This window comes from Protopterus annectens, chromosome 12.part0 (genome assembly GCF_019279795.1).
Source record: "Protopterus annectens isolate FY-2018-M chromosome 12.part0, PAN1.0, whole genome shotgun sequence".
Lineage (NCBI taxonomy): Eukaryota > Metazoa > Chordata > Ceratodontiformes > Protopteridae > Protopterus > Protopterus annectens.
Genome location: NC_056746.1, coordinates 1,367,609,855 through 1,367,624,035, shown reverse-complemented (window position 1 = coordinate 1,367,624,035; position 14,181 = coordinate 1,367,609,855). Strand labels below are relative to the sequence as shown.

The window sequence follows — 14,181 nt, the reverse complement described above, 5'->3', positions numbered from 1 at the left end:
TACCCTGTTTCAGTGGAAGCCCAGTGAGAAAAGCTCCAACATTCATATACATAGACAATATACAGTATATTTCCATTTCCACATTTTATATAATATTTTCATCTTGGTTACATATACATTTTTGTATACATAATTAAGTGTAACAGATGAGCAATGTTGACCTTTGTATCATAAAATTTGTGACTACAAGAAGTGATAATAAGAGCTAGCCCTGTGTATTTGTGAACGGTAGCAGACAAAAAATACAAAGAAAGACAATGAAAAAACAAATATTGACATTTGGGATGGAATTAGTAAGTCATGATACAATAAAGGAGAACAAGGACTAACTAGGTGTAGGTAGTTAAGAAATATAATCAGTAAAATGTTTGCAATAGTAGATAGAAAGGGAAGTGGAATAGCACTATATGGAAATTTAGTACAGAACCGCTATTTTGTCAGAGGTACTGCAGCTTGTATTTTCTTGTGGATCAGAACTTATCTGGATCAAAAGTATCTCCATTCATTTCTGAAAACAGTGAAATGTGTATGGCATGTTGCACTTCAATTCATCTATTTCCAAGGTAGCAATACTGTGCTGACAGAAAGTCGATGTCCTGAACTGCAAATAATCCAGGTACCTAGAAATTTCTTTGTGAGATTAAGAACCTGTAGCCTTAACTACCAACGTGTTTATTACAGCTGGTGTTACTACTTTTTACTGATTAGATCTCAGTGAGTATAAAAACAGAAACTTGCTTGTTGTTTCCTGTGTAGATGGAAGTGAAGGTGAAACTTCGTAAACCTAAAATCTACTGATGGATTTAGAGTCCTTAAAGAATTTTTGTTCTGCTCTGTTATCTACACTGAAATATCAGGACTTGATAACAACAGATTAAAGGAAATAACTTCTTCACCCTATGGTTCATATCAAAATATGGATTGATGGCTATGTGAAAAAGAACACCTTGTTCAACAAACAGAAACATGCTTTCAAGTGAAGCATGAAATAATGAACTGGAATGTAAATATCTACATTTTTTTCCTGTTCAAATGTTGTAATAAACATTATTGGACAATTATACACACTGAGCTTCTGGCTACAGGTTGAACTAAAGGTAGGAAAACTTTAATGATGAAATTCTGAATGTCTTAAATTGAAGACTATTCAGAACTCTGTTAATAACTGTTGTTCTAGACCCACCCAGTGATGAACTCACTCTAGAATGTTTGTGGAAGAGAAGAAAGATAGCCACATTATAGGAATTAATAAAAATTATATCCTTTTCAGGATAATGATGTGTGAGTTGTTAACTCTTCAAAACATGCATAAATATTCGAAACATCTTTTCTGGGGGCAAACTCAACTTTGTCCACACCTTGGCTACTTATATATATATATATATATATATATATATATATATATATATATATATATATATATATATATATATATATATATATATATATATATATATATATATATATATATCAATGGTGAGTTTGCATAACCATAAGAAAAGGGAGAATTTGTTAACTTTTGAAAGTGATAGTTTCCCTTCTTATTAGCTATGTGACTTCAGAAAAAATTAGCAGCAAAGTCAAATTCTAACTTTGGAGCACACCTTGCATGATCCACATGTCCAAGATGATGAGGTATGAGTCAAGCAAACTGAACAAAAAAGGCTTTAATGGAAATCTGATCTCTCTCCATTAAGATAATAAAGCAGAGTCGTATAACTAACCTGTCCAGCTGACACTAAATGCTGTTCAGTAAAATCCCAAGAAAGTGAGAACACGGGATGTTAGGTGGGATAACCTTACAAAGGGGAAAGTTCCTACCAAATTACTTTAAATAATTCCAAAGAAGAGATGACAGACTAACAGAAAAATTTCAAAGCTGTGTCAGTGGTACGGAGCCTTTCCCTAAACTTAATTAATAAAAAATCAAGACAACACTCTGGTTTTATTTATTTAATTATTAAATAAAGATACAGTAATTTATGGATATTTTATAAAGACTCCATGGCTTTCAAAAGAGTGTGCTAAAATATTAGAAAGAAATGAGTCATGTTTATGAGATATAATAGTAACTGGGAGCACTATGAATTACATAACAACAAAAACCGAAAAGGACCATTTGACCAATGAGCAAAGACTCAAAGTGATGAAAATATTAGGAACTCCTAAAAATCGTACAACTGCTAGGGATCAAAGAAATAAATAGCAAAATGAAGACAGAAAGTCCTAGCAAATAGGGAAGAATGTGGCTATGGTGTGCAAGTAAATAGACAAAAAAGTATTTCTCGTTAATTTTTTCCTAAAAGATGGATACAGAATAACTATACAAAACAGCCAAAGTATGTGCAAGTAAGGATTTAATATTAGACCATTGAAAAATGGCTTTTAAAGAATGTTTAAAGCTCAAAGTGTAGCTAGGAATGGGTCTAGATGGAAATCACCATAGAACCTTAAAAAACATTAGAGAGAGAACTGGTGCCAAAACTGTTTTTGGAGAATTGTAACCAAAAAGAACAGTGTCTCATATCTGAGGAAGATGCAATGTCACTGAATATCTGTGAGAACAGAGAAGGTTGATTAAATTATAGGCCATTCTCACCCAAGAAGGAAGGACAGTGATCACTTAACTTCTTAATGAAGAATTGATAACCATTTAGAATTCTTTGGGGTGCAGGATACAAGAAAACATGGACTCATGATAGAAAAACCATGGCAGACAATTGTAACACATTTTTTTACTAGCTAATCAGAACGGTTGGCCCATAAGAGATTACAGGTATGTTATACCTAGAATTTAAGTCACAAAGGAGGCGGAATACAGCAGAAGTAAGAACAAAACTCCAAATTTAATTCCAAGAATGTGCACTTATAACATCCGTATGTTATAAGTGCACATTCTTGGAATTAAATTTGGAGTTTTGTTCTTACTTCTGCTGTACTCTGCCTCCTTTGTGACTTACATTATATCTACCTTACTGAACTACAGCGTTTGCTTGCTGAGCAGTGGATTTTATTTTATTTTATTTTTTATACCTAGAATTTAGTCAAGCATTTCATACTAGCCTACTTAAAAAATAATAAGTTAATCAGACTTGGAAAAGTACATATGCTAGAAAAGGTAATGGCTGTATAAACAGGTTCAGAAGGCCCGTGTAAACAGATCTTACACATAAAATAAAAGTATTACTAGTGTGGTTCCACGGAATATCAAATGCTAGGAAATGGAATCAGTCGTCTCTAAATTTGTTTAATTTTACTTATACGTTATATAAGCAAGCTCAAAGAAAAAATAGCAAAATGAAGACAGAAAGATTGATCTGTTTGGGGGGCAAGCCAGAGCAATGGTCCATCAAATGTCAATAAATAAACAATAAATAAATAAATGCTATTTGTGAGTGAAGGAATCCAACTTACTATAGCAATAACCCACGCCTGGGTGTGGGTAATGCTAAATTTACCCACGGTTGGCGTGGTTTGGTCCCGAGTGAGCCGAGGACCAAACAAAGCCAACTGTGGGTAAATTTAGCATTACCCACACCCAGGCATGGGTTATTGCTATTATACCATGACATTATTTAAGAAAAGAAACTATTACTTTTCTTAAATAATGGCATAGTATAATGCCTGTTTACTGCCCTTCCGCAGATGTCTGGCATCCGCGGCAGTTCTGATGTACTGCGTGCCTGTGCAGTACATCAGAGCTGTGGGCAAAAGCAACGGAGAAAGCAAGATCTCCGTTGCTTTTTTTTTAGTGTTTCGCTATGTTAAATGGGTTTAACATAGCGAGACAGCTTTAAAATAAGCAACGGAGATGTCCGTTGTTTATTTTAAAACTGTCTCACTATGTTAAACTCATTTAACATAGCGAAACACTAAAAAAAGTAACGGAGATCTTGCTTTCTCCGTTGCTTTTTTTTAAAACACTGTCTCGCTATGTTAAATGGGTTTAACATAGCAAGACAGCTTTAAAATAAGCAACGGAGATCTCCGTTGCTTATTTTAAAGCTGTCTCGCTATGTTAAACCTATTTAACATAGCGAGACAGTGTTTTAAAAAAACGAGTTATACTAATGGAAAAAAGTCCGGGCAACCGGACCTTTTTCCATTAGTATAACTCGATTTACAACGGGCACGCTGGCAAATCAGCTTGCACGTTTTGGGGGGGTCATGGTATAATACTGCATAATTAAGTTTGTTAGCAGCTACTAGCATGATGCTGTTAAACTGTCAGATATCTCATCAAAACAAAAAGGACAACTTGTATTCTATGGACAGTAGAACAGCCTACAGAACTGCATACACACAATACAGGCCTTTAAGGATAAGGCAGGGCTTAGTATGGGTGGAAAATACTGAGACACAAAATAGTTTAGGTTTAATATGAGAAAACTGGAAGGTAATACACCTTAAAAAAGAAAACAAAGGGAGTAACTGCTAAGAATTGTACATGACTTCTAAAAATAAACTGCAAAGTACAAAACTTGATATAAAATAACAAGGCTTGAATTGTAGTAGAACACAATTATTAATACAGATCTCTTTGGCTAACTAGGTTTAAATGGGTCTGATTTACTATTTTCATTGTGGTAGGCAGAATCAACAAAGCTACACGGAAGAAATGAGATAACCTTGTAAATCTAAACTTGTTTTAATTCTAGTTAAACGTAGAAGAAATCAATCAAAGTATACTGTAAATCAGCACTGTTTGTTATACAAAATGCATTCCTGTGATATCCTGTGATATATTGCTACTGAAACATCTCTGCTCTATCTCTAAAGCACAGGAAAATTAACAAGTGCCATACTATCAGTAGTTATTAAAATGAGGAAATATTTTTTATGACTGCATAATTTTATTAATCACTGTTCAGCTGTCAGTGATAGTGAATGTACTCACTCATGGTGAAACTGAAAGCATGTTATTTGTAGGAGGCCACTTAGAAGGAATCCCTTTGGCTTGAAGTTTCATGACTAAAACCATTCAGAGGCAAAGAACTTAAGAATATAAGCACAAAGTTGAAGCTTAAGTTGAAAATGAACCATGCTATTAATGAACCACTCATTTGCTGTTTTTTCAGATATGACTAGGGTTGCCCAATCCTAGTGTTAGAAGATGTGAAAGGATTGATGAGTAATACCTTTCAAAAAATGCTGGTTTACAGTATTTTTTCTTTTAATGTTTTGTGTGATTTATACATTTTCTTTGCATTTTAGGTTTAATTTTATTGTTAAATTTTGGGGATTTTCTATCACAATTGTTTTATTTTGAAGGCTTTATAATAGCTGGATGGATTCTATGTTATTGGCTTTAGTTTCTTGATATGGATGCATGGAATTTACCTGCTTGCGCTTCACACCTGTGAGTATATCATAACATTTTGAGGTAAATCAGTACAAATAATAAAGAAGGCGATGAGACCACTATGGAAAAGTGACACTAGTAGTGATCCCTTTTCAGTACAAGGAGTAGTAAACAGAGTTTTGGTGACTCCCATCCTCACAAAACAAATGCAGAGAGTGGAGTTTCTCCTGTGAATAATAATAATAATAATAATAAAAGGATTTATATCAAACAGCAAAGGCAACTATAGGAATATAATATGCAGAACATCAATTAAAAAAATCAGAAAGGATCTTTGTGAAATTAAACATAGACCAAAATGCCAATAGCATGTAGAAAAGGGAATGATACAGTATCACTAATGGAAGAAAGAGATGGGACGTCTCACGGTTAATATGAAGAGATAAGTTTTCAGAGACAAGGTAATAATGCACAGGGTACCTCCCTCAAGAAGTTGTGTAATCTAAACAAATAAAAACCTGATGTTAATGTTGCTGAATTACAATGAAATTTTAGGCAAATGTCAGAAGAAGGACGAGACAGAATAGGAGAGGAAGAAGACAATATGTAAGGGGAAGCTGTTTATCTAAAACATGTAGCGGCCTTCTGCTGAGGGTACTGTAGATGCACCACTGTGGTCCTGATCTTCCACTATAAGCCTCTGTATCTAAATTGTACTGAAATGTCTGAATACACAAAGTTTGCAATGCGGTGACACTCTTACTTTAGGAAATGTGTCTTGGCTTAGAAGGTTGGATAACAAGAATGTTTTCAGGACAGAGAGTTGTTTAAAGGATGCAGACCATGAAACATAAATACAAGAAATGGATCTATTTTTTTTAATTAAAATACATTTTTCAACATGGCTCTTTTTATTTTTATTTTAAAATTAAAACAGACAAAAACTATGTTCATTTTGGGACTATATTACCAACTCGAACAAATTGAAATGCAAATACCGTTTCATCAACACATATGTGTCAAACTCACAGATAAGGGAACAGCCACTTTACTGATCTTTTTCCTAGGGAAAAAAGTCAACTGGCTGTTGTGTGAATTTGTCCTTTTCCCCACTGTAGTGTGATCTTGGAGTTAGTATATTTAGTTAGGGGTGGGGGGGCAAAGCCCTCCACTTTATAATGTTTGACTTGGTGTGTCGTGTGTAGTTGGCCTACCAATTTATTTCCCTAGGAAAAAATCAGTGATGTGGCCATTCGGTTACCTGTGAGTTTGACACATATGATTTGATGAAATGGTATTCGCTTTTCAGTTCATTCGAGTTGGTAATATAGACCCGTTTACTTTTACATTTATAATTTAATAAGTATATGTTACTCACACTTTTAATAGACAGATTGACTAATTATGTATTGTTATTCACATTTAGTTGACAATTATTTATATTCATCTTATAATATTGTCATTTTTCTCCAATATTTACATTTTCGTATTACTTTTAAATTTCAAGATAATAAAATTTACTTCTTTTATTACAAGCAACAGCATTAACTGTGATCACAGACATACAAGGAAAATACTACATTTTCCACATCATAGTAATAATCTTTCTTACAATGGCCAATGATATCTTCAATAAGGGATATTGTAGAAATGTATACACTTTGAGATTGGAACATTGGTTACTAAAAGACAATCTGAATTTATATATTTGTCAGTTCCCAGAGCTTTAAAAAAATTCTCAAACATCTTCCTAGAATTTCACATTCTATTCACATTTGTGTTGACCTGAACCATAGCTCTACTGCCCTCATTAACTCCAAACCTACATATTACCTTACAAAAAAATCCCTAACAGTGTCATTGCACAAGACACTTTTAAACACACAGACACACACACACACACACACACACACACACACACACACACACACACACACACACACACACACACACACACAATTACAGAGGTACTTGCACTATATTTAGACCTATTAGGACAGACTTTATTTTGGAATATGATGTATTGGTGTGTTTGGTCATTGTGCTGGAGAAATAATCTATACCATTGTATTATTATACAGTATACCATTCAAATAGCAATGGGGTACTATGTATATAATATGATGCCATGTCTGTTTATGTATGGTAATTTAAAGTCCATTGTGATGTAGTACATACATGGTGCAAAATATATTGACCTACCTGCATGACCCAGGAAGTGGAAAAGTCAGTGGGAAGGGCAATAGGTATCAGCCTTCTGTTATGTTTGTTGCCTCTTGTCCTTTGAAAGACCAGGATGAAGTCACAGATCTCTCAGAGTGGTGTGCATCCTATGTAATCAAGTATTGAGGATTGAATAACCAGTAGGATGACTGGAGGGGGTACAGATGATTGGGTACATGAGGGTCCCTGAGGGTCCAAAAGCACTACAAAATGGGTGATTAGTGCAGTAAATATCTATGCTTTGTAGGACACCACCCATACTGCAACATACAGAACTGCTTAAGGGTTTAAAGAAATGTAATTTAAACAACTTTAGACAAATAATGTATGGCCATTTGATATGTTTCATCCTCTGTCTATCTAAGCACTGAAGTATCCATGAATCTGAATATGACACTTCAGCTTTATTTTCTATTTTTAAGAGAAAGACAGAGAGAGAGAGAGAGAGAGAGAGTGAAGTGGATTAAGAAAATGAAAAATATGACACTGCATGCATTATTTTTACAGGTACTGCATTTAAATGTTTTTTAGAATGTTTTCAAAGTTGTACATATTGTTTATGTATCTATGTTTTCTGTCTTCATTTCATATTAGCTAGAAAACTATATCCAAGAAAATATAAAGACAGAAATGGCACAGATTCAGCAGAATGCAGTGCAAAACCATACCGCTGTCATGCTGGAAATTGGCACTAACTTATTGTCTCAGACTGCAGAGCAAACAAGGAAACTGACAGACGTTGAAGCCCAGGTATGGCTGCATGCATCTTTAGAAAAGGCTTTTAAACTGACAGACCTGAAAATGATATCATCTGAGGAAATATAAAACAAACTTGGGTAGTTTAAAGTATAACTGTATCATTTTGATTAAAAAAAAGTTAAAATAACAACCACAAATCAAAAAGCGGAAAGTTCAGTTTAGTCTAGATGGATGCAACTTGAAAGTATTACCAATCTTTATATCTTTATTCCTTGGGGTACTTTAAATAGAAATTGGTCGGAGTTGATTAGCTATGGTACTAGGGTAATGAATGTCATTTTGACATCTATTGAAGAGTACAATTGGGACAGCATCCTGTAAGACTTACTCTTATCTGCTTCAGTTTACTCCAGTATATAAGTCTGCTTCAGTTTACTCCAGTATATGTCTGCTTCAGTTTACTCCAGTATATAAGTCTGCTTCAGGGTACTGCACATAATGTTGCTTTGTAGAGCAGCTTCACTCTGATGTAGCCTAAAGTAGCTTACTGCCAGGGCCTGCAATTCTCTGCCCTGATTTCTGAACACTTGACAACTGGTAGAACCTCCTCATAATTGCCATTTCAATGTTTTTTTCCACTATACTAAACCCAGAAGTATATTATTTCACATTAGAGATGCAGCTTTAAACAGGCGTCCCCAATGTTTTAAAATGCAGTGACTTTTCATTTAATTACATTTAGCATCAAACCCATTTCTGTTTTCTTCATTTTCAGTGTCTCTGGTTATTTTGCTCAGAACACTTGTGCATGAATCTAAACAGATTAATTTAGTATTTCTTTTACTTGAAATGTTTAGACAATATGTATTACATTTTTAGATATTTTTATTTATATGCATTCAGGGACTATTCAAATAGCTTTAAGAAATTTACTTCAAGTAATATATATTTTTTTATAAATGTTATGAGTACTAATCCACGGCACCCGATTAATTCTCTCCCGTTCAACTAAAATCTTTCAGCCAAAAGGTTGTTTTTTTGAACAAGTGAAATTCTTGATATAGTAGAAGATATTATCTATGCTAAACAGTAGGGGTTATACCAATGGGAATCTGCAGATGCTGTTACAATTATTTCCTAGTTTCCCGTCTTTGTTCACACATACAAATTTGTGTATGAAAGAGGTTTTTCACACTACCTATGCTACTTCTGTGGAAGACATAGCTAAAATCCTGAGGACGCATTGCCATGTTATTACCTCTGAAGGTATTTTAGGGTGTAGTGAGTAATAACCCCAAAACTTCCCATTGGGGCTCCCCAAGTCTAATCAATAGAATTGCCCATTCAGTTTTGCTTCCAGAGCTTAGATACACCAGAGACTTTTTGATATGCAAACAGTGGTCATTTAGCAAATATAAAAATACTGTTAATGGTTATTGTATCACTGGGCATTATTTTAACATTTTGCCACTGGACATTATTTTAGATCAGCAGAATTATAGGCAGCTATAACAAGCCTGGTGTGTATGAATTACATTTGTGCTGTAGCTTATATTGTATTACACAAATTGCCCAATGAGGGTCATATCTGAGATATTAAAAATGCAGATGCCACAAGAACATTAGCAACTTATTTTAATTCAATATATAACAAGAATCTGGAATAATTAAAGAATGTTTACTTAATTGTATTAAGAATTAAATAAATATTATTTATTTTTATGTCTGAAATCCTTTACTCTAGAGGTCTTAATGATAGTTGTAACATGAAATATTTATTGCAAATTGATTTTATTTTACTTAATTAATTATCGATTTACTTAATTATTCAAGTTGATTTATTTATTATTCTATTCATTGTTGATGGCCACATTCTACTGTTCTTCTTTTCAAGATAGGTCTTTTAAGTGGTTGCATTTTACTTGTTAGTATTTAATGTCCTTATGGTTAGTTACATTTGATGGTTTTATACCATACATAATACAAATTTAACTTTTATAGTCCAGGCTACTATGGAATGCACTATTTATATATATTTTTTAATTTATTATTACTCGCCTGAGATAATTTTATTTCAAGCATCGCTGGTTATTCCATCTGTTTCTCTTTTCACTGGAATGATTATATGTATTAATATAGTAAATGCCCTCCTATTGTTTAAAAACTGTAGAGTAAACTTTTAATCAGAAAATAATTATATTATAGGAAACAGCTAAACTGTTTATTTTTTTTTCAGCCTGCAATGACAGTCTTTTTATACACTTGCACTACTCATAGAAAAAGCTATACCTTCCCTGATCCATGTATTCCCAAATGTGTGTTATTCTGTCTTGTTACGACCCCTTTAATTTGGAGAGTGAAAGCCTCTGCAGATAAACCATATCAGCAACTTACCTTTAAGCAATAATCCATGGTTGTGAGTGAGTGATTGCTGATATACATCCAAACAGGGGTGCATTAGTGTCTTTTGGGGGCGGATGTACTAAGCATGCATATGGGACTTGCGTTCTTATGCGAGTACGTCAGTGCAGTGCAGGGGAAGCAGCACAGAAAAGATAATCTCAGTTGATTCTTTTTTTGTTTGTTTTATTTTGTTTTTTAATGTTTAAAAAAATCAGTATTTTACAAGAGACATCAGGTATGTTTCTGCTTATTTAATTTTGCAGAACATATCTGATATTTCTTGCATTTTGCTGTTTCCCACCATATACCAATAAAAAGTCTGGTATGTCAACGTAGCCTTCTTTTATAATGTCGTGCTGTTTGATCTGTCCAATCAACATGCTCATTTTTGAATTGCAGTGAGCAGTCTTTCTATAATTAGCAAAAAAACAAAACAAAACAAACTGCAGAGTACAATGTAGACATTGTTTCTATAATTGGGTATACATTACACTTTCCATTCTGTTTTGAAGCCTTTGCATAATGAAAACTCTCAGAGTCTCTTCTTGTAGAGTTTGTATTGCAGTTAGCTATTTTTTTTCTAAGCCACAACTTATAAATATATATGAGTACTGCAGAGGGAATAATCACACCATGACAATACAAAGTTGTTTTATTAATTTCTTTACTTTACTGTGAAAAGATGTAATGTTATGTTGCTTTATCTCATGAAGTCTTTATACTGTCTACTTCATGCAGGTTTGACATTTTTGATCGTGCATATTAAGATTTTGAGATATATACAAAACCTATTTAAGACTGAACATATTCTTACAAATATGTCATGAATGAACCATTGTTTATGGCTTACAACAGAGAGGAGTAGCATTACTAAAATATATCTTAGTTTATATCGGCTGAAATCCCAAACTACGTTGTCCTGGTCCCCTTCAATAAACACATCACACCAAATGACATTTGATTACCTTTATTAAACTTTCATAAACATAACTTTGTTAACCAATATTTATTAACTACAACTGAAACACAATATAGCTGATTGAATTCCAACATCCATATCCATGTAATGTGAATCAGGACAGCATGACCTTGGTTATCCTGGCCCAGTAAGCAGCATCCCACTACTCACTTCATTTACCATTTATTGAATTGCACATCCCACTTATTTTACTTATTGAATTAACATTCAACCAAATAAGCAGCATCCTTATCCCCACTTGCTTATTTATCGAGTCACTTTCCTTTTCCAATTCATTGGAATGACCATCCAAAACCAGAGGGGGAAAAAGAAGAGAGTATCCCTGTCCCCCTTCTCCACCCACCAGCCTAACAAGGCTGTTCCCCCTCTCTCCAATAGAATTTCAATAACCCAACCATCATTAAGTCATTAGACCAAACATCATTCGGTGTACCCCATCCTCACTAACCAAAATAATTCCATGTCATCACCTCCTAAAGTGCTAACACATAACTAACAAAATACCAGTTACCCAAACAACTGAAAACAACCACTGATCCCCTTCCTATGCTAACATAACAAACCATAAACTCATAACCCAGCATAACCACACAAACTAAATAATTGTACCTCATGACCAATGGGCACCTCACAAGGATTCAAAAGACATTACCAGCCAATTGGACAACCAAACCCTAAGCTCAACACCACTAAAATTACACAGAGACGACTGACTACCCTCAAGCCACCTTGCATCCCCATTTTACTACCAAAATGATTGTAATAACCAAATGAAATCCATTTAAGGTCAGTGCAATAACAATCCTGACATCACACTAACTGTCCATTATAAACATAAAATGTTTTAAGTGGCCATCATGGTATTTATGCAACTAACCCATAATGGCAGCCTTATATAATAATAGTCCAAGAGCCATCCAACCATCACTCAAACTATATGATACAAGCACAGCACCTGAAGCCATCCTCACCTTTGCTGATCCTGAAAACATCTCCATAGTGAATACCTATAACCATAAGAAATGCCACAGAAACTATAATCCCTTGAACTCAAATCCGAAGATCAATCATCACACAAAACCCATCTTACAATAGCCAACGTCTGTCCCTCTACCCACTCAATCCAAGCTCACCCATCAAACCACTGAAAAACAACCAAATTTACAATAGCATAATACTGTGCTCCTGATTAAAGTGCTGACTGCTAAAAACATCTAACACCTGCATAACCTTAACCCCCCTCCCCCCCCAAGTCAGTATCTCCTAAAGTCCCTCCTGGCTAAAACCCTAGCCATGACACAAAGAAGCAGAACATGCCGACTTGTGTAAAACTCCAAAAGCATGCCTTGCTTAAACCCTCTATCACCTATATAAACAAAGCACCCTGCTCCCAAATTATACCAAAAACACCTTCATGCCTACAATGCTTCCAGAATCATTACCTACAAATTCCCTCAAGCATAAATGAAATGGTTCTTGTGGTACTCAATCTAAACCCTAACCTAGTATGAGATATTACCAGTACTTACCATGCACTATGAACCATATCAGCTCCCTAGCATCAGATCAAATCATGCTCCCTCTACCCACACAGTAACCTGAATAGATAACTGTAAATGCACCCAAAAGCTCCACCCAAATATGACATGCCTAACTGTGTACTTACCATATTAAAATTACCAACAACCTGATTACCCGCCAACCCCAAAACCAACCCAACCTCAGCTGTTGTTAATTCCACCCCACCTAGGTTCTTCCCCAAAATTCCCTTAGTGCTAACTAAACACCTGCTACACCATGCCCCTAATTTACCTCAAGCATACCTCTCACCACAGTAATCTCAAACCATACCAACTCTTACTTGTCTAAATGAGCACCTGGAATCACGTAGTTACCTACAGCCTCACAGCTTTCCACACCAAATGTCCAAAGTCTCCAACAGCAAAATCACCTGTCCAATCTGCTTCCTTCAAGCCCACCAGCTGATACAAACTGAGTCCTTCACCATCTTTGCCAGAAATCCTGTTCCTCCATCATCTGCAAAAGAAAACAAATTAAGCACCTTGCTGCCATGAAAATTGCAAAGTTTATAGGTATCAATCTAAATCCCCCCAGTTATGGAGCTACCAGTCAGATGTTCAACCCCCTATAGTAACATAATGATTCACATCGCCAAGAACATTTGGTCAGTCAAGCTGCAACACAAATGCTTTCAAATCCCCACATTCTACAAATGCAGTTAGACACAATACCAATTAAATAGGGGAATCAAAACCCTTATGCTGTGTGTATTGCACAAATCGATCACTATACCCACCCCTTACCACCTGCATTAAGCTAGCTGACTAATCTGGGGACCCTGTATCCACCTTTCACCCATAAAAGATCACTCAAACTGCTATCATTATAAACCACCAATATCTGCATGTAAGTATTATAAAGCACCAGTATCTGTATGTAAGTATTATAAACCACCAATATCTGCATGTAAGTATTATAAACCACCAATATCTGTATGTAAGTATTATAAACCACCAATATCTGCATGTAAGTATTATAAAGCACCAATATCTGT

General features: G+C 34.7%; 1 protein-coding gene across 1 annotated transcript in view; it reads left to right on the top strand.

Annotated features, from left to right (window-relative positions):
• ANGPT4 (angiopoietin 4) overlaps positions 1-14,181 on the top strand; it is a 1,038,655-nt gene that overhangs the window by 603,257 nt on the left and 421,217 nt on the right. The window contains exon 2 of the mRNA XM_044090423.1: positions 8,120-8,275. Within this exon, the coding sequence (XP_043946358.1) occupies positions 8,120-8,275 (156 nt within the window). The remainder of the gene's footprint in view (positions 1-8,119; positions 8,276-14,181) is intronic.